At 48.7% G+C, this 25,306-nt stretch overlaps 1 protein-coding gene across 1 annotated transcript in view; it reads left to right on the top strand.

Moving 5' to 3' along the window:
• The window catches only part of sema6bb (sema domain, transmembrane domain (TM), and cytoplasmic domain, (semaphorin) 6Bb), a 65,888-nt gene extending 42,444 nt beyond the window's left edge, over nucleotides 1-23,444 (top strand). Inside the window, exons 7-17 of the mRNA XM_088621743.1 lie at nucleotides 854-944; nucleotides 1,028-1,147; nucleotides 1,630-1,718; nucleotides 2,821-3,038; nucleotides 8,114-8,245; nucleotides 8,340-8,489; nucleotides 8,572-8,751; nucleotides 9,166-9,306; nucleotides 10,166-10,243; nucleotides 11,494-11,552; nucleotides 16,671-23,444. Coding sequence (XP_088477869.1) covers nucleotides 854-944; nucleotides 1,028-1,147; nucleotides 1,630-1,718; nucleotides 2,821-3,038; nucleotides 8,114-8,245; nucleotides 8,340-8,489; nucleotides 8,572-8,751; nucleotides 9,166-9,306; nucleotides 10,166-10,243; nucleotides 11,494-11,552; nucleotides 16,671-17,674 — 2,262 coding nt within the window. The 3' untranslated portion in view covers nucleotides 17,675-23,444. The remainder of the gene's footprint in view (nucleotides 1-853; nucleotides 945-1,027; nucleotides 1,148-1,629; nucleotides 1,719-2,820; nucleotides 3,039-8,113; nucleotides 8,246-8,339; nucleotides 8,490-8,571; nucleotides 8,752-9,165; nucleotides 9,307-10,165; nucleotides 10,244-11,493; nucleotides 11,553-16,670) is intronic.
• Nucleotides 23,445-25,306: the final 1,862 nt, after the last annotated feature.

The following is a 25,306-nucleotide window of genomic DNA, read 5'->3' as shown; positions in this document are numbered from 1 at the left end:
AATCTTACTCTGTCAGTGAGGTTTTAAGGCCACTGTATTAAATTACCATCCTGCGTAGCCATCTAGATTAATAAAGCAGGCCTCCGGTTGCTTTAATTAAGGCTGTGGCAGGCAGCGAGAGGGAGTTGCAGGGGTAGTGTGTGATCCATAAATGGAGTTCAAAATGCATTCTCACAATATGGAAAAAATGATACAAAATAAATACTGTAGGTAAAACTATGGAATACAGGATACAGTTTTAAGGATTTGCGTAGGGTTAGAAATTGGTCCTGATCTGTGACTGTTTCCACGTGCGCTGTTTATTAGACACTTGCTACAGCAGAGCGCGCCTGCCAAGGCTTTGATGTTCTGCACGTGTCCCTGGAGAGGGAGACAGAGCGAAAGGGAGGATCGGATTCAGCAGGTTTATTTATAGGATATTTTTGCTGGCATGACAACTGTTCTTAAATTGTTCAAAGCAGGTAGAGATGGTCTTTCCTCCAGCAGCAGGCAAGGCAGGGCTGTGGCTCCAGGTCCACCGACAGGGCTCTCTGTCAGTGTGAGGGGGGAACATGGGCAAAGTGTCAGCTTACAGCCTCACTCAGGGAAAGCCGCCGAGAGCTGGCACATCGCTGTCTCCAGATGTATTCATACCCTCAGTACCCTGCAAGGGACAGCTGGATGTAGGAAAAACAATGCAGGTGTACCTTCCGTGGTTGTGTAAAGAACTCAGTAACATTGACTTTTTTTCCATTTTGAAACCAACGATTCTTGTGGTAATGAGTTAAAAAGTGACTCATTAAAAGCTGGGGGTGTAAAAGAGGGTCAGGGTGTGTGTGCGACTCCAAGTGCAGTGTGTGTTTCTGGGTTTCAGGGTGACACGCTCGAGATGGTGGGGGAGACGATCAGTGGGATGGCGCGCTGCCCCTACGACCCCAGACACGCCAACGTCGCCCTGTTCGCAGGTGAGGCTCGGGCCGTTGGCGCCCCTGCTGGGACTCGCACCCCTGTGCTCTGCCCAGCCAGTGACGCCTGCCTGTCATTTCAGATGGGAGCCTGTTCACAGCAACGGTCACAGACTTCCTGGCCATCGACGCCGTGATCTACCGCAGCCTGGGTGACGGCCCAGCCCTGCGCACCGTCAAGCACGACTCCAAGTGGTTCCGAGGTATGCCACTGTCCTGCAGCACAGCCAGCAGGGCCCCACAGGGCCCCCAAGACAGAGGGGCACTCAGCTCTGGCCCCAGAGAGATGCAGGCCAGCAACACGGGGGTTGGTCCCACAGCCACACCACTCTCTGGCTGCTCTAGTCCTCAGATCTGTACCAGATCTCTATCTGTGATCCTGCGTCCTGCATTCACTGCTGAGCTTGAAAAGCACTAAGCCCTCCCCTCAGTTCAAGCCTTGCTCTACTGTGTGAAAAGCACTTCTGAGAGACAAGTTGTTTTCCAGAAGAGCACTGTGCCTGTCTGGCTCAGTTACTGTATCTCTCAGCACTAACGGAGAAGTCTAGGGAGATTGGCTGAGGGCACAGGGCAGCTGGACACACTGACGTCAGCACAACAGTGCAGGGAGAAGAAGCTGTTTAAATATGTCAGGTGTGCAATGTCCCGACGAGCTGACAAAGCTGCCTCGTGTGCTGTGTTACAGAGCCATATTTCGTCAGCGCAGTGGAGTGGGGTCAGCACATCTACTTCTTCTTCAGAGAGATGGCCATGGAGTTCAGTTACCTGGAGAAGGTAAGACTCAGCGCTTTCTAATCCACTGCCTGAAGAACCTGGCCAAGGAGGCAACGGTTTCATGTCCTTCTTCTCCAACAGTTTCATGGAATCGGCAGAAAGGCAATTGCAGAAGTTGCAATTCTTGCAGTTCTGCAACTTAAAATTTCCTTGACTAGCTACTTTGAGAGATAATTTTAAATATTGGGTTTTTTGGGTCAAATTTAATCTCTATTGGTGTCACACAGTCAATAGGTTAATGTGGAACCCAGTGTGAGTGTGTGCATAAGTGTATATCAGATACTGCATCAGAGTCAGTGTTAGTCAGATACTGTATCACAGTGTCTAGGTGTGTTTGTCAGTGTGTATCAGATACTGTATCACAGTGTCTGGGTGTGTGTCAGTGTGTATCAGATACTGTATCACAGTGTCTAGGTGTGTTTGTCAGTGTGTATCAGATACTGTATCACAGTGTCTGGGTGTGTGTGTCAGTGTGTATCAGATACTGTATCACAGTGTCTGGGTGTGTGTCAGTGTGTATCAGATACTGTGTCACAGTATCTGGGTGTGTGTGTCAGTGTGTATCATATAGTGTATCACAGTGTCTGGGTGTGTGTGTCAGTGTGTATCAGATACTGTATCACAGTGTCTGGGTGTGTGTCAGTGTGTATCAGATACTGTATCACAGTGTCTGGGTACAGTATGTGTGTCAGTGTTAGATAGTGTATCACAGTGTCTAGGTGTGTGTGTCAGTGTGTATCAAATACTGTATCACAGTGTCTAGGTGTGTTTGTCAGTGTGTATCAGATAGTGTATCACAGTGTCTGGGTGTGTGTGTCAGTGTGTATCAGATACTGTATCACAGTGTCTGGGTGTGTGTCAGTGTGTATCAGATACTGTATCACAGTGTCTGGGTGTGTGTGTGTCAGATACTGTATCACAGTGTCTGGGTGTGTGTGTGTCAGTGTGTATCAGATACTGTATCACAGTGTCTGGGTGTGTGTGTCAGTGTGTGTCAGATACTGTATCACAGTGTCTGGGCGTGAGCATCAGTGTGTATAAGATACTGTATCACTGTGTCTGGGTGTTGGCGTCAGTGTGTATTAGTGCCTTGTGCCCACAGGTAGTGGTGTCTCGGGTGGCGAGGGTCTGTAAGGGGGACCTGGGCGGCTCTCAGCGTGTCCTGGAGAAGCAGTGGACGTCCTTCCTGAAGGCGCGGCTCAACTGTTCTGTCCCTGGCGACGCCCACTTCTACTTCAACGTGCTGCACTCCACCAGCCCGGTGATCCGGCTGCATGGCCGCGACACTGTGCTGGGTGTCTTCTCCACTCCAGCCAACAGGTAGGGCTGGCCGGGCACACACTGCGCTACTCCCAGCTGGGGAACTCGAGATCGAGCGGTTCAGCCACACTAGCTGTCGTCAGGCTACAACAAATTCAAAAGGCATTATTTATATTGAAGCTGTAAGCACTTAATTAGTCACCATGAAAACAAATTGAAAATTCAATGTGTATTTTTACATCAGATATATAACTCTGATAAAATTATAATTGCACATAACAATCATTGAAATTAAACTCTTTTTTATTTTTCAATTTAATTTTATCCCCTAATTAATTTTATCCGCCTTATTTGTATCTATTTTTATCCATAGAGCTCCACATTGTGTTTTGTAGGAAACCACAATAGGTACTTTAAATATGGTGTGCCCAGTTTAGCTTAATGAATTGTAGATTGATGTAGGAATCCAATTGGCTGCACAGCACAGTTTGCTTTTTAAATTATCACTATTGGAGGGTTTATGTTTTCCAGTCTATTTGAGGTTTTCTTACAGGCAGAAATGTATATTGCTGTTTGGCCATTCTTCTAAATGTCTGCTAGTAGGTACGGGTGGGGGTGCCGGGTGTCAGTGGGCTGCCGTGAGTGATGGGGTGACAGGTCTCAGATGTACTGCAGGGCCAGGTGGGCGCTCATGCAGATGAGGTTATTGGTATTCATGGCAGGAGAGAGCAGGGCGCTGTAAATGCCATCTCTAATAACCTCCTTCGCCGTTATTAACGGAGGCCTGCTGTCAGGGGGAGAAGAGCGAAGGGGGGATTAATTTTAGGAGAAAACTGCAAGATGCTAATGGACAACATCTGTTTCCCACATCACCACTGGAAGAGTTAAATTATTTTATCAGCTGTGTGTGTTTCTGAGCCCTGACTGGGAACAGTCTTTGTGGCTCAGCAGCCTGGAGTGATATTGCCTGCAGAACAGAGAGTGGAAAGTGGTAGAGCTGCTGACTAAACAGAGAGAATGCAGGGTGTTTCTGAGCTGCATTAACACATGAAAACAGAGAGCTGGGCCGCCAGTATTTTGGGCAATAGGATCACAGGCACGAAAAAGAACTATTAGTGTCGACATTGGCAGAGCTGCTCAGCTGCTGTGAACATTTCCCTTGCCCACAGGTCGAAGGTGCCCCTTGTCCGTCCACAGCAGGAGCAAGGGCTTCCTTCTCACAATCGCACACACACCGAGGCTCAGATGCCCGCACACACACTCAGCCCACACACACTCCGTCCCTCCCTCTTCACCCGGGGGAGCTGGCGAAGCGAACAGATGCAGATGAAAATGATCTGAAGTCAGGAGGCTCTGAGCTCTCAGAGATGCCTCTGAGCAGCTGCTTCTGCACAGCAGCCCCGGGGCTCAGAGCTGCCCCTGGAACCAGCCAGCCCCCCGCACGCCGACAGCCACACTCAGGTCTGCACCCTTCTCACTCGAGAGGAAAAGGGATTCAGGCCCGCGGGATTCAGGCCCGCAGGCTCCAGGAGGACTTTCCTAGACAACAAAATCATGGAGGAAATTTCTCTTATCATTCAGAGCTTCAGTTTTCCTTCTGCAAAAAACAAATGTGTAATATGACCAAGATAGAAATATGTTCTCAGATCATGGCCCACTCAGTCTGAACTCTGCTCTCTCCTGGATACTTTCTTCATGCGGGGAAACACATGTAAAGAGCACAGCGCCTGTTTTCAGGTAGGGAAAGTCCGAGAGATGTTTGAATGGAGCAAGTACAGGAAAGGAAGCAAGAAGGCCATTCAGCATATCTCACTGTTTCAGTCTCTGGTATTTAACTGATCTGAAGAGCCCAGGCCGATGGCTTCAACAACAAACAGGGTGGCGTCTGCCAGACACCTCCAACCCTTTGAGGAAAAACAATGCATTTTGTGCTACATTGAGTTGAGAAGCTTTTTATTTTAAAAATGTCCAATATTTTTCTTTTAATAACACCAACTGCACTTGTCAGGTGGTAATCAGCTCCTGCTCATCGTGCTGCCAGGCTGTGTGCCGCAGACATGCCCAGTCCCAGCAGCACTCGGTCAACCGTCCATGCTAGTCCTGGTCCGGGAGTGACAGAGCTCAGCCGGAGCTCAGACACAGCCTGGGCTTCACAGTGGTATCCTGGCAGAGGTGGGCATTCAGCCCTTCAGCTGCCTGAGAGAGGCACGGTGCCACACTGCTGTCTCGCTCGCTGGCGGCCACCCTGCCCCTGTGCAAGAAATCAGTGGCGCAAGTACTTGTTAATGTGCTCTGCACTCTGCCAGGAGACTCTATTTTATTCTTATTTTGATGGAAATGGCCTGTGGTCTTATGTCAGGTTGGATCTAGATACAGTTAGTGTTTCTTATTGTATTTGTTTCATCTTTAATGGCCAGGAAGGCACATCTAACATCTTGCCTTGCTTTAATCTGTGTTGCTAGCTACTTCTAATAATAAAGCATGTTCTTGTGAGATTAAAGAAAGGGAAGATTAATTTTAATAAGGGAGAGATGACAGTAATTGGTAACATCTGCCAGTGCAGAGGAACGAGGCGGAATGATTTATTTTCTGTGTTTATTTATATTACCCAACTTCATTAGAGGAAGCATGGCCTCCAGAAATAGAGTTTATGAACGTCACCAGATTCTTTTCTGAAATCCTTGAAATGAGTAAAACTTTTCAAGCTGAGATCATTCAGCAGAAACTGAAACTTGATGAAAGCTGATTGATTCAGAACGTAGGAAAAGTCTAATATGAAAGAGATAGCGAAGAGAGGGTAGTGTCCATTCTCAGAGAAGGCCAGGTCCATTCTCAAGGATCCCAGTCATCCCAACTATTTTCCCTCCTACTGTCCAGTAAACGGTACCAAAGCATTCGGTCCAAGTCCAACAGACTACGGAACAGCTTCTACCTCCAGGCAATAAGACTGCTAAATAGCCAACCTGTAGCTCCTTAGAAAATCACCTGTAATGGCTACATGGACACACAATTCCCACTATATTCAGCATAACTGCACTACATGTATAAATTGCATACACCATGGACACATAACAGGTCTACTCACATTGAGTTTTATTCAATTTAAAAAATGTAACCTCAGTTTTGTGATTTTTGTGATTTTTGTGATTCTTGTAATTTTTGTGAGCTCGCAGAAAAATACATTTCTTTGCCAGCAACTACTGCTGCATGCCGTATTGTTGTGCATTTGATAAATAAACTTTGATTTGATTTGATTTTTGATTTAGTGCTTCTAGTAACAGCCTCAGAGTGTCCAGACTCCTGCTGCAGATACAGACCCTCCACAGTCCAGAGACACACTGTAAATACCCTGTACACTGTAGATGCAGCCAGACCACACTGATGCTGTGGAGGCCTTCTCTGCGCCAGCGCCGTACTGCTGTGCATGCTTGGCAGGACTTGTTCAGTTTGCTGTGGAGAAAAGAATTTGAACTCGAGCTTGAGAGAGGGGGGTGGGGGTGTGTGGGAGGGAAAGGTGTTTGGAAGGTCACCAAACCCCATAGTTCTCGATCCAACATTTTGAGGCTTTTTGGGGAATCAGTTCGAAGTGTCTGAATCAGAATGTGTGAGAAGCTGCTGAGAGAATGGAGGGAGAGGTGTGGCTGGGGACTCTGCTCTGGGTGGCTGGGTGGACATGAAAGTGCCCAGTGGCAGAGCGGGCTGGAGCAGTGCTGGTGTTCTCAGAGTGGGCACCATTTCTCCAGAGGGAGCTGGACAGGACAGGTTTTCATTTAACGTCATTTAGTCTTCCTTACCTCCCCACCTGTAGCAATGTAGTTTTCAGATCAGCTTGAGCTCTAAATTAGATAATTGAACTGTTAATTTATCTAATTGGAGCGGTTCAGTCTGGTGATACCGGTGCCTGAGGTTTGGACGTTAGTGAGACAAACATAACAACACCTGATAATATTTATTGACACACAGTAGGATGGTCAAGTTGAATTTTTTGTCCCCAGATTCTACTGGGGACTGTATTCGCAGTGCAGCATTTCAGTCCTACCTTAAAACCAAGAAAGAACACATTGTTCTTGCACAATCTACTGCAAAGTAAGAGTAAGTCTGTCCCACCACTGAATCGATTATATTAGTTTGTCTCTCTTAAAAATCCACAGGCCTTCTCAGAGTAGAAATGGGTCACAGTGCTCTTACTGTGCTTTCCACTGTCCATTGCAGAAGTGTTTTTTAATCAGCACTTCAGTTATGAAAATAACAAAATGCACTTTTTCATTACTTCAGTGAATAAATGTGCTGTCACAGTGACATGAGCAATAACATGAGCCATGAAATTGAAGCTGATCCTCAGTAAGCCAACTGAAAATGCAGCAGTATCTCTGTAACTAGGGCATGTGCTTAAACCATTTTGGTCTAGATGTGGAGGGGGGGATAGAGTTTAGAGGGCTAAATGGGCACAACCTGGCAATAGACACAGGACACGGGCAGACCTGGCTGCCCATAGAGGACAGGTTGTGTGCTCCCACTGCCAGCAGGGAGAAACAGACACAGATGCACTTTCTTCTGCACTTTGAGAAATACTCTAGGACTAAAAAAACATTTCTTCCCCAAAATAAAAAATCTATTCCCAGAATTGCCACACCTGTCAGCTCCCAATCCTACATACTGGGGAGGAAACTCAAAGGAGCTGGCAGCTCAGTACATGATCCGCTGTCAACCTGAGGAACACAGACTGAGAGTCTCGAATAATAATACTAATCTGATTTTCTGTAAATATTCTGTTCATTGTTATTGCTTTGGCCACACTGTAATTGATCAGTCATAGCAACAAAGCTCTCTGTATCCTAAGCCAGGGGACAGTGTTATGAGTTAAGTGTTACTAACAAGAAGTCCACGTGCATTCACCAGATGGTGGATCTGATTAACATTGTTATAGAAAATTTAATAAAAAGAGTGAATTTAATTTTACCATTCAAACACAATATAATCAGATTTAATGATGGTAATTAAAATTCAGCCCGGTTTTGCCTTTAGGTGTTTAGATGAAACGTGGAGGCGGACAGGGTGTACAGTAGGGGATGTTAGAGGTTTTCGGGCAGGAGGGAGAGAGGGGTGTGATCCTCACCCTGCGTGTGTCTCAACAGTATCCCCGGCTCCGCGGTCTGCGCCTTCGACATGCAGCAGCTGGCCAGCGTGTTTGAGGGGCGCTTCAAGGAGCAGAAATTTCCTGAGTCCATCTGGACTGCAGTGCCCGATGAGCTGGTCCCGAAACCCAGGTACACAGGGCATCTACCCCAGCACTGAGAGCGAGTCTGTCGCTGAGTGAATCTCTCTTTACCCTCTTCTCCCCCTTCTTTCTCCCCCTCTCAGGCCAGGCGGCTGTGCTGTCCAGGGCTCCAGGTTCAACTCCTCCACAGCCTTCCCAGACGAAGTGCTGAACTTTGTGAAGACACACCCTCTGATGGACGAGGCCGTCCCCTCTATTGGTCAGCGGCCCTGGATCGTCAGGACCATGGTCAGGTAACAGCATGGTGCCAGCACATCGCCTGCCTGCACGTGTGTGACGCGGTCCGAGAGTCTGACCATCTCTGCTCTCTCTCAGATATCAGCTCAGCAAGATCGTGGTGGACACTGCCGCCGGCCCCTACAGGAACCACACACTTCTGTTCCTGGGCTCTGACACAGGCACCGTCCTCAAATTCCTCGTCCACCCCCAGGAGGACAACAGGGCTGCCTACAGCAGTGTCTTCCTGGAGGAGTTTGAAGGCTTTAACCCTGACAAGTGAGTCCTACTCCTCTCTCTGTGCCTTGGAGCGCTGGATCTCCTTGTAAAGCTTTGTTATTAAATCAATGTAAGAACACCATAGTAACAGTAACGGCACACAAACCACATGAGTCCATTGCAAAACACAATAAATGCACAACATGGATATGAGGAAGCTAGTGGAAAACATAACACATTTTCCGTGGGAAAGTCTCACACTCCTGGTTTTAATATTGCATTGTGGTGGACCTGCAGTGCTTCTCTGCCTGGCTTTTTCAGGTGTGGGTGCCCACTGTGACTGTGCACACCAGCTCTCCCTGCTAGCATGACACTGTTTTGTTTACATGACAGTATAATTGTTAGTATTATTGTTGCTGTCGCCATATTTGCTGTCTGTTTTGATTACTGCAATGAGCTGATGTACCTGTCCAGGTGTGGCGTGGACTCCCCCTCTGCACGGAGGATGCTGGCAATGAGCCTGGACCGCCCCAGCCGCTCCCTGCTCCTGGCCTTCCCAGCCTGCGTGGTGCGCGTCCCTCTGGCCCGTTGCCAGCAGCATGCCCGCTGCATGAAGTGAGTGCCCCTTGTGCCCGGCCCTGCCAGGCCTGCCCACTCATGTCTCTCCATTCTTATTCCTAGTGGTTCTGGCTCAAGACTCTACCCAGGGTTCGACATGGAAAACACACAAAATGGGATGTTATATTCATGTAGTTTGCGTATGATATGCATTTGTATATATTAAATGGCTGGTCAAGATCCTCAGATCAATTAGCTACTAATAAGCATAAATAATAAATGTCCTTCTCTCATTTATAAATGTCCTTACAGTATGTTCTCACATATGCAAAGAAACACATTTTATAAATAAAAACATTGTTACTATGTTACACAGTAACTTACATAACTTACATGCAATATAGCTCAGATGTGTTAGAGCCGAATGCAGGACACTGTAGTGTGCAGTCAGTGCGTAGTGTGCAGTCGGTGTCAGGGTACAGTATGCCCTGCTACTGACAGTAGTTTCTGTCAGTGTCAGTATGTCAGTGTGTCAGTGTGCAGTGTTGGTATGCAGTGTGCAGTCAGTGTCAGTGTGCAGTGTGTCAGTGTGCACTGTGCAGTGTTCGTATGCAGTGTGCAGTCAGTGTCAGTGTGCACTGTGCAGCGTTGGTATGCAGTGTGCAGTCAGTACATCAGTGTGCAGTGTTGGTGTGCAGTCAGTGTACAGTGTGTCAGTGTGCAGTGTGTCAGTGTGGAGTGTGCAGTGTCAGCATGCAGTGCACAGTGTCAGCATGCAGTGTGCACTGTGCAGTGTGTCAGTGTGCACTGTGCAGTCAATACATCAGTGTGGAGTGTGCAATGTTGTTATGCAGCGTGCAGTCAGTGTCAGCGTGCAGTGAGAGACTGTGCTCAGGGCCTCTCTCCTGTGTTGCAGGAACTGCATCGCCTTGAGGGACCCCTACTGTGGCTGGACCCGGGGCAGTACCTGCTCCTTCCTGGAACCAGGGATCAGGTGAGCAAAGACATTACAGAGTGGACTGCAAGTCATGCACTGGAAAGTAGTTTCTGGGGTACTGGGATTTTTCAGCGTTAAGGTGCTGAGGGTGAGGAGCGTTGATGTGCTGAGGCTGAGGAGCGTTCAGGTGCTGAGGGTGAGGAGCGTTAATGTGCTGAGGCTGAGGAGTGTTCAGGTGCTGAGGTTGAGGAGCGTTCAGGGGATGACAGTATCCCACATGGAAGCTTGATGTGAAAATGTCATTACCTGAAAAGAAGTTATTAGCCTCATAGCCAGCAGTGCAGTGGAGAGTCATGTTATGGTTCTGTAAGAGGAAGGTTGTGGGTTCAAGCCCTTGCTGTAGACACTGCTTTGTGCCCTGGTCAAGTTGTGTAAACACAGTACCTCCAGTCTGCCCAGCTGTGTAAATGAGTCCAGCCGCAGGTAACCCTTTCTGCTCAGAAGAGTCTGATTCGAACCAAGAGCCAAGGGCAGAAAAACAATCTTACCCCGAGGACAGGGTTGTCGGAGACCACCCTTTAATGAAGGATGAGCCAGGAAGCTGCTGCCAGCAGGGAGGGGTGGGCAGTCGATGTGATATTTATACGTGGGAGGTGAAAGTGTGTGCAATTGGATTTGTCTTTCTCCAGAATTTCTGTCTGAAGAAACAGGCTGGAGCTTGTGCCAGATGAGCCTCTAAACTCAAGTTTGGAATTCACTGCTATTTGTGCTACAAGCGGTGATGCTGATGGTTCTTTGGCAGAGTGGGTTATAGGCCTCCAGGCCTGTTTGTGCCGGGTTAGTTCTGCTTGCAGAGCAGCAGTGTCTGTACGTCCACTTGCTCATCTGTGCTTCTGCAGGAGTCCTCAGGCCTGCCAGACTCTGCCATGGACGAGTGATAGTTTCAGGAATGCAGGCAGCATGGTCACAGAACATGATAAACATGTCCTGAACAGAAGCTGGAAATAACCCAGTCCTGTGTGTTGTAATGGACTGCAACTCGTTACTATTGTTTTTTTTCCAGTGCAGTAAATTAGTCAAAGTGACATTTAATATTCCAATTGTTAGCAGCAGTCAGTATATCTTCACTGAGCTATTCAGTATGACAAAGAAAAGTACTGACTCACAGCATACAACTGGAACATCCACATTGACTTTAACCCCTGCTAGAGCTGGGCCTTGTGCGCTGTGGGCCTTGAGCCTGATACGGTCACGTGAATGAGTGTGTTGGGTAGATGCGCTGTAACTCCTCTCCTCTCACACTGCAGACTGCCGTTTGAGCAGGACGTTGAGCACGGAAACACATCCCACCTGGGCGACTGTGAAGGTAAGAGACATGTCTGCTCGGGTTCTTGCACAGACCCTTGGCTTGTGTGGAGCTCAGCGAGCCCAGACACACACCATGACTCCCCTCGATGCCCCCAGCTGACCTGAGGGGGCAGAGTGTTCCCCCCAGCCCCTGTCCCTGTGTGTGAAGAGGAGGCCTCCGCTGAGCTGCCCTGACTCCCCAGGCTCTGTTCCTCATCTCCATATGCAGTTTGCAGGAAGTGATGGGATTGATCCTGTCCACCTTCAGATGGGTCTTGTTTCCCGATAGAAAAGCTCTCACAGGACAAGTTTCCAGGCTCTTGTGCTCCATTTACAAATGTTGGTCTTTTTCTTTTAACTCTAACTCTAAGTTTCACTACCTGTAATTTTTCAAAACTTCCTTTTACATTAATAAAACTATTATTTTCTTAGTTCAAACTAGTCCAGACCCGGATTATCCTCTTACTGGATTTATACCTCTAAATGTTCCCAGAAGTCTTCACAAAGTGGAAGCTAATTTCTCTCTTGAGCAAAGAGCCCTGAATATAAGAAAGGTTACTGAAGATGTTGTTCAGTCCTCATTTATTTTGTAGATAGCAGCTTATTGATCCATAGATAAGATTGCTGGTTATCTCATTCCAGACTCCCATAACCTTGTAAAAAGTGCCTCCTGTTCTCAGTTTTAAATGCACAGTCAGTAGATGCTGGGTCGTTTCTGTTGAGACTTTTTAGTGACCTGTAGAGCACAGGTTCAGATTCACATATTATTCCCCGCAGCTCTTTGATCACCCAGACTGGGAATAAACAGGTGTGGCCTCACAGGCATTGCCAAGCCAGAGCAGCCTGTCAGCGCTGACTTTTTCAAGAGCTGAGGCTCGATTAGCTGGGAGAGAAATGAGCTGGTAACAGAAAGCATTTTGCCTCTCTTCGGTAGATCGGCAGGACTGGGGGAAGTGGAGAGAATTGATTTTCAAACCACGCAGCTCCAGAGCAGTCAGATAAATACCAGGAGCCAATCAATAAGCAGGAGTAGGGCGTTGTGGGATGGGGCTGATGGATGGATGAGCGTCACTCCAGTCCCTGCTGTCACAGCTGCAGCTCTCCAGCAGACGCAGTTTGGCAGGGGCGCCGTCTATGATAGAGAGCAACTGTCCGTTCCCCTTCACCCTCTCCCTTCTGACAAGGCTGTACTCTCCACACTCTGGGAGCTTCTGTCTGCAGCTGCCCACTCATCCACACAGGAGGGAAAAGTTGTGACTTTGCAAATTCCTTGAGGTGTACCAATCAAGAGAAGCTTTTCAGAAAAAGTCTAAGTGCACTGACATTCTGGAATGAATAATAATAAACGATTTTTAATTATTTAGAAGTCTTTGCTCACTCACTGTGGTTGATCTCATTAGGGTTATACTGAACTGAAAAGCATCTCTATAGCACAAAATGCATACAGATTTTTTATTTTGGTTTATGATCTGATGCAGGGTTTATTGCTGTTTTTGTTTAAAACCGGATGTAGTGTTATGACAGCTCAGTGTTTGGAAGAGGTGTACAGAGGCGTCGTCTGCGGTCACAGACACAGCATGGTAGACAGCACAGCGAGAAGCACTGACTTCTTCTCCAGGGGCAGCTGGGTCTTCCTTGCACATCTCAAACACCTCCTTCAGAGAGAAGAAAAAAATTAACTCTTCTGTCTCTCACCACTAAATCAGACTAGAAGGACATCTCAGAAGAGCTGACAGGTTTTGCAAGTTTCAGGCTTAACATTCCCGAAATCTCTAAACGCGGAGCGTGGCATTGCCAGTGTCTCAGCCGAATGCAAACAGAGGCCGGAGCTGTGCTGTATTTGTTTTCCTTCTGGGTCACCGGGAGTGTCCCCATATAGAGTAGACCTCTGAGCCTCGCGTGTGCTTTACATTTTGCCAAATGTAAAGCCCAGACATCGCTGCTGACTTTGCTGCATGTTGGGTGAATAGGGTCTTACTTCTGAGACATGTTGCCCTTGTCTCACGGCACAGCAAAGGGCGAGCTGAGAAGTTCAAGGAAAGAGGCAGGAGGAAATCTGCAAGATCTTCTTTCTTCTATGTCTGCAGGTCACCCTGTCCGACTGCACTGTGTTTCATTATCATGCTCTCCTGCAAAAGCACAGATTCCTTCCCATTGACACTGGCTCACATCTGAAAATTGATAGTGTCACAGCTGAGCAGCCAGCTTGTTTATGCACAGTAACAGAGGAAAAACTCCACACACACTGCTGCAGCCTTGAGCCGTGCATTTGCAGATTCCAACTGTGGTGCCACTAGAGCACAGTACATCTGGACACGCACAAGGCAGCAGGGAAACTGGACAGGGATGGACAGACACAGGGAGAGTGAGAGACGTCAGAGGAAGAGAGTGTGAAGGGAGTGAGAAGGAAGGGAGAGCGAGCCAGGACAAAGCGACAGTGAGAGAGGGTACAGCCGACAGCCCTGGAGGTAGGAGATGCTCTGAACCCCCCCTCCCCATTCCCCCCTCCTACAGTGCTCTGCACTTGTAACTGGAGCCGAAAGCTGAGGAACCATTAGCTGTTGTCAGCCTGACAGGCGGTGCAGCTTACAATAAAATTTAACAAGCAGGCTGGCGCAGCACGGGCAGGCACCGTGGGCACAACGAGTCTCACATAATTGCTCAAGCTACAGATACATAGCTCTTGCTGGAAAGGTTTTTTTTTAAAGAAGATATGTCCTTTTTACAATTTCCAACCATTTATTCCTTTGCTCTTTTTCCCCAAAAGGTGAAACAGTGTACACCAGCACACAGATGATCTGATATTATTTGTCATTTTAAAACTGGTGTCATCTTTACGAACCACTGTGCTGACACAGGGAGGATACTGCTTAAGACTGTAAAGGAAATGTCTCCACTATAAAAGTCAATATTCATTTTACGGGCAAAGGTGCATCTCACATTTAACTGCCAGCTGGTATGAAAATCCACTTTTTATTTGAGTGAGGAGAAAGGCTAATTCATTATTTTAATTTCATTTCAATTAAAGCATTGCTGCGCTCACACAGAAAACGCATTTTCTGCTCCACAAACTGCAGATAGATTGGGCTTGTTTGAACAGTCACCACACGGGACTGCTGCTGCTCAGCATGCTCAGCTCTGAGGGAGAGGAGCTGAGGGATGACACCGGCTCCTGACTGCAGTGGAGTATCTGCCTACTGCGCGAAATTTTGCACAGATTAAATGCTTTATGAACACAGACCCTCAGGCCGCTGTAGAGGCGTGGATCTCTATCTGGCAGGACTGCATTCAGTGGGAACTCTGTTCCACAGACAGACCAGCTTCTGCCTGGGCTTTTGTGTTGAGTGCCTGTGCCTGAGCAGGTGAGTTAATAGCTACAGATCCATCAAATCAAAGCCCATCCAAGTAGCAGCCCAGCCTCGGCTCACAGGGAGAACAGGATTTTCTCTAAATTGCATCTTTTGTAATGTTAATGCTCCTTCCATTAATCTGCGTAGTATGCAGAAGGAGAGACGTTTGTTAAATGGTTTTTTGACACACCAACAAGCATGTCACTTTGTCCAGAATGCATTATGCAAATACTGTGGTGGATCCTATATTTCTACTAGAAGTAATTCTCACACAGTTAAGAGGCCTCCATTAAGACGCAGAAGGAGAATAAGGAGGAGAGGAAGGGTGAGGTATACAAAGAGAGCCAAGCTGCCTCTCGGGAGGACACTGCACCCTGGGAGAGGCAGGAGACGAGTGAAAGTATGCAGTTCTGAAGCAGCTGCTTTTAGATTGCATTGGTGACTAAGGAAAGTTCAAATATTGAACACCATTGCTGTTTTTAAGCATGACTTTCTGAGTTCTGCTCTGCTGCTGCAAGGCTTTGGGATGAGCTACCAGCCCAGTATGAGCTGTTGCAAGTCCATCAGCACTGTGAAGTCCTGTCTTTTAAAACTCACTGTTACACTCTAGCTTTTAATGATAATAATAATTGCCTACACTCAAATAGCGCTTTTCTGGACACTCCACTCAAAGCGCTTTACAGGTAATGGGGATCCCCTCCACCATCACCAATGTGCAGCCCCACCTGGATGATGCAATGGCAGCCATAGTGCGCCAGAACGCTCACCACACACCAGCTCTCAGTGGGGAGGAGAGCAGAGTAATTAAGTCAATTCATAGATGGGGATTATTAGGAGGCCATGATTGATAAGGGCCAATGGGAAATTTGGCCAGGATGCCAGGGTAACACCCCTTCTCTTTTCGAGAAACTCCTTAATGAGTTGGTTTACTGTATTAATCTGTGCATTTTAATTTTTATATTTTCTCTTATTTTTATTGTTATGCGCTGTGAGCTGATGTGGCATGAAAGCGCTAAAGAATATACAGATTTACCACATATCACCTCTTCCTCACTGGCCAGCATGTTCTCTGCATGGAACAGTTCCCCAGAAGCAGCCTGGGTAACAGAGACAGCAGAAAACACACGAGAGAAGCCCTGATTTGAACACTGTTAGGAGATGGTTAGAGGTTTTGGTATAGATGTACTGTTATTAGGCAGCTTGAAAGCCCTCCGGGACCTGAGTGACAAAGTGTGTCTGCGGAGGCCGTCCTGCCACCCTTCCCAGCTGCAGAGGAGTCTCCACATGGCCAGGGGGCTGCTGCTGTCTCTTTCACTACGTATTTATGGGTGGCCGTGAGGCAGAAACACGTAGGAGTTTAATTAAGTTTGCTGTGCACTGTTATTGTGTGGAGCGCAGCGTTTACCAGCCGAAGTTCTTCCCTTCCCGAGGAAAATGAATTTCTGCAAACTCCTTCCAGAACAGCCAGACAGATGGGAAAAGCAGGGGGACTCTGGACCTAGTCTGTGTGTGGGCTGCCCCACAGGGGGACTCTGGCCCCAGTCTGTGTGCGGGCTGCCCCACAGGGGTACTCTGGCCCCATTTTGTGTAGGGGCTGCCCTGCAGAGCCTGGGGGGGAGGGGGGTCCAGCCACAGAGTTGTTAAGAGATGGCAAAGCCCACAATGTAACACCATCCACCTGCTCAACTCATGACATGACCACTGAATTCTCAAATAACCAAACAGCAAGATGATTGAGATAAAGCATCACTGTGCCTCCCTAACTCTCCTTCTTTCTCTGTACACAGGGCTCCTGCAGGAGAGTTTTGTAGAGGAGCCAGAGGGGCTGGTGTCCGTGAACCTACTTGTGCTCTCCGCAGTGTCTGCCTTCGCCACTGGGGCGGCACTGTCCGGCCTGGCTGTCTGCTGGTTCATGAGGCACCAGCACCGTCGCCGTGCCTGCAGCGGGGGTGCTGGTTCCAGCAGCGGTCGCCGCAAGGGGGACAAGGAGCAGAGCATGCTTCCGCAGGGCGGCGGGGGCTCGGTAGTGAGCGTGACACGGCCCTGCGGGGGCGGAGACAGGCCGCCGCCCCGAGGACAGTCCGAGACGCTACTAGCACCACTCATGGTGCAGAACGGCTGGCCCAAACCTGTTGGAGGGGTGATGCGGCTCAGCCAGCCGGACCTGGACCCGGGGCTGCTGCCCACTCCCGAGCAGACGCCCCTCCAGCAGAAGCGCCCCCCCCCGGGGCTACGGCTCAGCGCGGGCGACCCCAGCTGGGATCAGAGCCAGACCTACCTGAACTCCGCCGGCACGCCCTGCCCTCCCCCCTCCTCCGTCATCTACCTGAGCTCCAAGCACCTGCCCACCGCCAGGGGCATGCGCCACCCCGAGGAGCAGGGTGACCCACCCCAGCTGGCCGAGCGGCACTACCTGGCCCTGGCGGTGCACGAGCCCCCTCCCCAGCTTCCGCTGTCCCGGGAGCATGGCACGCGGCCCGGAGCTCCGCTGCGCAATTCAGCCGGGGAGTACCCCTATCCTGTGACACCCCAGGACAGCCCTGAAAGGAGGAGGGTGGTCTCAGCTCCTAACACTGAGCTGGATTTTGGGGACTCCCTACGATGGAACCCTGAGACTCTCAACTTCAACAGCAACAATGCCTCGTCCTCCGGCCGCCACCACTACGCGTCCCGTGCCCCCCCAGCCCTGGGCAGGGCAGCCCTGCACTCCACTCAAGGCCTGGGCAGCCTGGCAGACTTCAGCAAGCTTCTCCACAAGAGCGCCAGCGACAGGACTCCATCCGGCCAGTGAGGGAGGCCAGGATGCACAGTGTGAGGAAGCCCCTGCCCCCAGCCCCCGCTGCCAGAACCATCGCTTGGACTCCCACCCCTAGCCTGCCTGGCCCCTCTGTCTTTCTTGTCATCCCAGAGTTTCCACACCAGCAGGGACAAGACAGCACCACACAGAGAGGCTCTGGGAGCCAGCAGGAGACTCCACTTGGATCTCTGTGGAAAAACTGCACAGACAGGGAGGCTGGCATTGCAATGAGAAGAAATCCTGGGCGCCATGCTGGCAGGAGCCAGGGTGGGCTGTTCTGTTCAGGACCCGAGAGCAGTGCTGACAGTCCAGGGTGGCCCTCCAGCCTGGAAAGATCTTGTTGCTTTTGCACATTGAGTTAAACGACATGGATTCTGTTTGCCCTGTACCTGCCATCGGCGGACTGCAGATTAAAGACACTCAGCAACACATACAACCTGTTTTTACAATCATTGAGCAAGATCAGACTGTGTTTGAGTCTGATTAATGGACAAGGCGAGACTCACAGAAAGGTAATTTGTGCAGATCTGCAGTACTGGAACGACTCAAAGCCCTGTCTTAATGTGGGGAGGCAGAAAAGCAATTCAGAAACACATGAGTTTCAGAGAAACTGATGGGACAGCAGCACAATCTCAATGTCTCTATAAATATGTATGATTTCCTAAAATGGCTTTGTCGATAAAGTGTACAAGGGAATCTTTAAACACAACCCCTGGTACCACACCCCTCTTCTCGCGCACACGGGTTTGTGCAGTCGTGCAGGCTGGCCCGGGGGGGGGAGCTGTGAGGAATCTGCTCTGTCTGAGAGCCCCACCTGAGCTGAGGGGGGATCTGGAGGGACAGCAGGGTAGGACGGGGAAGGTTTTATTTTTGAAAAAATACAGAGTGAGAACGTTTTTTTATCTACTGAAGATCGAAACAGAGGAAGAAACGCCCCCTCCAGCCCGGGGGCATGTGTGATGGGGGGGAGGGCACTTGAACCCTGACCTGATGACCCCCTCTCCCCTGCCGCCCAGCTGTAGCCCCTCTGCAAAGAGTGTGAATGGACCTGGAAGTACTGCTGAATATTGCCAGCAGGGGGCACTCCCAAGGAAGACTTGCTGGGTGCAACAGAGTATTGATGAAGCACTTTGCTGTCAGCAGGCTGCAGGAGGCAGGCTGACATTCTGCACACAGCTGACCGGCTTGCGCTCAGCGCCTCTCCAGGCACACTGGAAATTCCCAGGTGTGCTTTTTAAGCCTGCTGGTTCGCTGTTTGTTTTGGTTTGATTATCCTGGTCTGTTTGTTCTGCTGTGCTTCATTTCTCCCTGTCCTGTAACTGCCCTGTTTGTTTCGCTCTGTGATTCCTGGGTTTTGGCCAAGCGGTCCAGTCCCTTGTGCTGTTCTGAGCACAGGTCACGGGCGGTGCTGTGAGTCAGGAGAGGACCTGCCTGTGACCTGTGTCTGTGTCCTGACAGTTGTCTCGCCTGGGTAGAATCTCCTGCTGCCTGGGGAATTGTAGCATCTGATGGTTCAGATAATGTCTTGCCTGTCCTAACTGGCATATGTATATGTGGAGACCATACTTATTAGAAAACAAATTGGAAAACATATCCAAATCAGCAAAAAGGTTGAACTTGAAAGTCCTGTTTTTGCAGCAGTTTTACAGATCAGCACATGAAAGGGTTAATGCCGCTCTCCTTCCATGCTGTCACAGATACACATACAGTAGGTGGCAGAGTACTTCAGAAGAGAGTCAGCGAGGGGACTGCTGACCTGAGCACATGGGGGAGAAGCAGCGAAGGGCTCTGATCGATAACCTGGAGCCAGATGACCTGTAACAGGGCCGTTTATTCCTGGACTCTTCATTGTGGGCAGCAGTGCAGAGGCCAGGGGGTGGTGGGGTTAGACAGTCGCTTGTTATGAAACTCTCGCAAGATATCAAAATAAAACAACCGTTCCCCTCCCCCGCCCAGAACTAGAAATATAATCAGTACTGCACTGGACATCCTTGGGATAAAATAAATAAATGTAGTCTGGATGAATGTTTATTTCTGGGAGAAATAATAAACTTTGCAGATTTATGTTTAAACACAAAGTGAACTCTTTCTGGCTGCACTGAGATGGCTGGCTGGCTGTTAGTCAGCAGTTGGAATGAGACAGTGGCAAAGGTCCTGCGTCAGATGGGATTAAGTGTTACTGCAGGGTTCTCCTCTCAGCTAATATTTGAGGAAAAGTTTTCATCTGGGAAGCAGAGAGGCTAGTTTTCCGAGAGGGGGGTGCGGCCTGGAGAGGACAGTTTGATTAGATGACCGTGGACAGCAGGGTGGGCCGTGCGTGTTGTTGCCCAAGGTCAGTTTCTACATGAAAGCTCAGCCCATGTCATCATCAGCCCAGCTCCGCTGTGGAAGTCTGGGGAAAGTTTTGTCTTAATGCGCTGCTGAAGTAGAATGTATAGAGAGCCTAATCGAGTGTGAGATTATTATGTGAAGGATATTAATGTCAACGCATGGGTGAGTCCTGCCCGCGTGGGCTCAGTCTGCACCTCCCAGGGCTCAGGGCTCCCTGCCAAGACCTCATTCTAGAGGCTTAGAGTTGCGGGCCTAGGCCAGCAGAGGAAGAGGGAAATAAAGATCAGGCATCAGATATGACCCCCGATTTTTCTGGCAACAAGAAACACAGCAAGTCCTGCGTTGCACTAAGGAGGAGGTCTGAAGACAGGGCATTTACCCCATTCACCCCAGCCCTCCCCCCGGCTGACACTCACACCCCACCGGCCCTCCCTGCTCACCCCTTTAGGTACGGAGTAAATCAGTCGTGTCCAGCCTGCTCCGTCAGTCCTCTCGTCCTGCTCCTTGGCTGAGTTCCTGACACGCTTGATTAGAGCGCGTCAGTGTCATTCCTGCTCCCAGAGAGCTGACGAGTCTGAAAGCCGAGCGCTGCTGGCAGGGGCGCCCGGGACGCCTGCCCAGGTGACCCGAAACCACTCTCGACCGCCAGTCAGTGAAATACAGAGGCAGACAGCAGACTGGCATCCTGCATCTCGAAACACTGCTATTCTGTAAATTGCAGTGCAATAAAAATTACCTGTCAGACCTGTACATCTCTGTCAGTAACAGCTCTTGGAAGTGCGGGGGCAGTGACGATGCCACAGTGGAGGCTGTCTTGTGAGGCAGTAATGCCAGCACTGTGCTTGTGGTGAAGTCTCCAGGCCACAGCACTGGATAGTGCAGCCATGCAGAGCGGCAGTGCTAGCCCCTGACCAGGAGGAAGTAATAATAATAATTGCTTACTCTTATATAGCGCTTTTCTGGACACTCCACTCAAAGCGCTTTACAGGTAATGGGGATCCCCTCCACCACCACCAGTGTGCAGCCCCACCTAGATGATGCGACGGCAGCCATAGTGCGCCAGAACGCTCCCCACACACCAGCTCTCAGTGGGGAGGAGAGCAGAGTAATGAAGCCAATTCATAGATGGGGATTATTAGGAGGCCATGATTGGTAAGGGCCAATGGAAATTTACACCCCTACTCTTTTCGAGAAACGCCCTGGGATTTTTAATGACCACAGAGAGTCAGGACCTCGGTTTTACGTCTCATCCGAAGGACAGCACCTGTTTACAGTATAGTGTTCCCGTCTCTATACTGGGGTATTAGGACCCAAATGGATCGCAGGGTGAGCACCCCCTGCTGGCCCCACTAACACCTCTTCCAGCAGCAACCTTAGTTTTTCCCAGGAGGTCTCTCATCCAGGTACTGACCAGGCTCACACCTGCTGGGCTTCAGTGGGCGGCCAGCTGAGAGCTGCAGGGTAATATGGCTGCTGAAGTGGTTAATAACACTAAAGACATCAATGATAAAAATCTTGAGTTCACATGTGCTGGTCTGGACAGAACTCCTGCAGAGAGATTGTTTGTCACAGCAGAGGCATGAGCCAGCCAGTCCTGTCTGAATCACTGATGCTGTACTTGGGCTTTTGCTGGTTTCTATAGAAACAAGAAATTCCCTTTCCTTGTCTCCACTTTTTAAACCCTGTGTTCAGAAAAGCCACATGCTGCCCTGCAGGCTGGCAGTGCCCAGACTCACAGTGCCCCCAGTCAGACTCAGAGACAACAGGGCAGTTTCCAGAGAAAACAGAAAATCAGGAAAGAAGAACAAGGGATCTGTCCATTTTGAATGGATTGTAGATTACTTTGTTCCCACTGTATAGATTTTAAAGACAAGCACAAAATTTTGCATTTTTGTAATGTTTTAGAGAAGTACATTAGACAGCACTGGTTATTCTTGTCACTATTTTTTATTTGAATGTTATTTTTGTGTTGGGAGTTAACTTTATTTGAATACATTTATTTTTTGCTCCTTGATGTGTGAGATTTATTGACGATACTGTGAACAGACTCTGTATTTTTCCCTCTTGGTCACAACTAAGAGTTGCCCTTTCCCTTGGTTTTGGTTTGGTCATTCTGTTGGGGGGACAGTGACATTGCAGGCTAGCCTCTTCCTTATGAAGAGGTAGCTCCTGCTGGAGTGGCAGGAGGCCTTTGTCCATCTGCAGTGCTACAATCACATTGCTGCCGTAGTGCCCTCTTTCTCTGGGTAGATTACTTTTTAATCCAGAACACTACAGGAAAATAACACTTTCCCTTGTTTTAAAGGAAGAATCCTGTCTGTGTGATATAAGCAAGTTCAGAACACCTGAACAGGTTAGCTGGACAGGGGTACACAGTGGACAGTTTAACTGAGACGGGGGCATAGTGTGGACAGTTTAACTGGACAGAGGTGCACAGTGGAAATTTTAACTTGACAGGGGTGTAGTGTGGACAGTTTAACTGGACATAGTGTGGACAGTTTAACTGGGTCAGAAAAGTACAGTGGAGAGTTTAAGTGGGAGAGGGGTGCACAGTGGACAGTTTAACAGGGACAGAGGAGTACCGTGGACAGGTTAACTGGGCACACTGCACTGGTCTCCTCTCACAACAACATCAGCAAAGCAGAACCTCTAGCACCCCAGAGCTGTTTCAGGATTCTCCATCTTGACTGGGTTTAAGGTAGGCACCTGCCATCTGTACAATATACAACTTTGTCATCAGAACAAGAGCAGTTTCTTAAGATCCACTCTTGTCAGTGTGCACAGTGAGACAAACTGCTCAGGTACGCTGGAAGGCATTTCTGGGGTGAAAGCAATGATGCTGTATCACTGGTGCAAAATAGAAAGTTCAGGACAGAGAATTTCAGTCCCATAACACGTGAGCATGTCCAGCACAGCGTGGAGATTTTAAAATCAGCGATGAGGTGCTGGACTGGGCTGGACTGGACTGTAATTCCACTTGACTGGAGTAGAGAGAGTCTCCAATCTGCTCTCCCCACACCCAAGCTGGGTGTCTTCTGGTAGCAGGGAGATTGACTTTTCCCCTTCACCTTCACTGCTCTCCCAGATTCTGAGAATTAGTGGAAGCTGCAGAACAGAAGCAGCGACATACTGTAGGTGTTCACAGACAGTAATAAGGTTAAAAGCTACTGAGCTACAGCACTGAGCCGCACAGTTAAGCCTGATGAAGGCTTTAAATCTGACTACAGTGGGATGCAGTCCGTGAATTGGAGACTCATTGTCTTCAGGAGTACACCCAGCAGGCCCTCCACTGTAAACAGACACCCCAGTAATGGCACCAGGCAGGGGGGGCTCCTGCTGACCCTTCACCCCCAACCCTGACCCCTGGGTGTCACTCTCTCTTGCTTGCTGTCACTTTTCTTATTCTAATAAAGTCACCAAACTATTCCTTTTTCCCTTGCGTTTGTGTGTCTTTTTTAAATGCTGATATATGGATATGGACACTGGTTTGGTGCACAAACAGAAGCCATGCATGTGGATTAGTAATACTAGTAGAACAGCTCTGGTAGCAGGAAAGCCAATTGTCAGCTTTCAGAAAAAGGACAGTAACATTATCTGACCTGCAGGTAGTGCTGTGTGCTGAGATTCAAACTGGATCAGAGTACTGGCTAGACAGTGCAGGTACTGTATGTTAAACTATGCTTGCTGAACCATGCCATATTTGATATATAACAGAACAGGCTTCAATGAGTCTTTACGTCGGAGTCTGACATTGAAAGTTGACTTCTTGTGCCTTATTCACCTGTAAAGTTACCATCTCTTTTTACAGAATTTAAATATGCAGATATAAGAAGATAGTGCAATGAAATTAGATGCTAGATACTATTGATTCACGGCATTTAACTTGAACTCTCGGATAAGCTGGCACAGACTGTTGTGACAGGTAGAGCTTTGGTGGGAATTGGGCAGAATTAAAATAGATACCAAGCGCAACAGTTGTTTTGCTTGATAGAAAAGTAATTACATTTGCTGTTGTATCTTAATTGCATCTGTGGCACTTAGAGCTCGGTGCTACAAAAGGCAGAGAGAACCCTGAGACATCTGTCTGTCAGCAGGCGGCACAGCCTCTGCACATGTTCAAAGAGGCTTGATTTTTTTCTCTGATCTTGGAATTCAAAGCATTTTTATTACCCAGGTATTGATTCTCATCTGATTAAAGTGGAGGAGGTTTAGACAGACCTGCTCTGAGATGAATCAGCTGAAGTTCGATATTCGCTTTAATCAGGAGAAAAGCGAATCGGTGAGGACAGGGAGGAGAGAGAAGGGACAAGACTGGGGCCGCAGTGTTTTGGGACAAACAGATTCTGTGCTCTGTCTGTGGGTGGACAGTCATCCCTTGTCCTGCAGGGGCTCTGGGTATCTACAATAGCTGCCCAGTAACCCGGCTGCTATCGCAACAGCACATTCAATCAAGCAGGCAATACAGTAACTAGTTGCAAAGCACTTGACTGAGTCAGAATATAGTAACTCAATATCTTGTACAGATAAAGTACAGGTGATCAGGTTCAGAGTAATATCGTAAGTAATATCGAAACACCATGACCTGCATCCTGTTTCTTTTTGGCTCAGGAAGACTTAGTTCAAAGTTAAATTACAGAAAGGGATACAGAGAAACCCTGAAGTCCAGTTATTAGAATACATATTTAAAAAAAAAGAGTGGAGTGGTGGCTCTGTGGCTAAGGATCTGCATCTGTGACTAGAAGGTTGCTGGTTCAAATCCCATGGCTAGCAGAGGTATTCTACTCTGTTGGGCCCTTGAGCAAGGCCCTTAACCCCAACTGCTCCAGGGGTGCTGTACAATGGCTGACCCTGTGCTCTGGCCCTAAGCTTCTCTCCCTGTCTGTGTCTCATGGAGAGCAAGCTGGGGTATATGAAAAGATGAACTCCTAATGCAAGAAATTGTATATGGCTAATAAAGTGATCTTATCTTATATCAAAGATGTACATGTGGGGTTTTGTCTTCTGACAGGAGGTGAGTTTTGCTGGAGAGAAAGGGAGGTGGGCTGGACTTGAGCCTGGCTGGTCCCTCTCTCAGTCACTCATACACTCACTGCAAGGACCAGAGCCCCGACATTCCCAGGAATCAGGATACGCAGATGTAAAATGCTGCATCCTTCACAAGTGATATGTTCTCTCTTTCTATGCCTTTGTCTCAGAGCACAGGATCTAACAGCAAAACGCTCAGCTGACTCTGCAGAAAACTCATCAAAAAGAAGTGAAATGCTGACCCTCTGACATTTATCCTTTTTGAGAAAA

The sequence above is a fragment of the Lepisosteus platostomus genome, chromosome 27 (assembly GCF_059453375.1).
Source record: "Lepisosteus platostomus isolate fLepPlt1 chromosome 27, fLepPlt1.hap1, whole genome shotgun sequence".
Taxonomy (NCBI): Eukaryota; Metazoa; Chordata; class Actinopteri; order Semionotiformes; family Lepisosteidae; genus Lepisosteus; species Lepisosteus platostomus.
The sequence above is the reverse complement of the archived record's forward strand: the minus strand, read 5'-3'. Positions and strand labels throughout refer to the sequence as shown.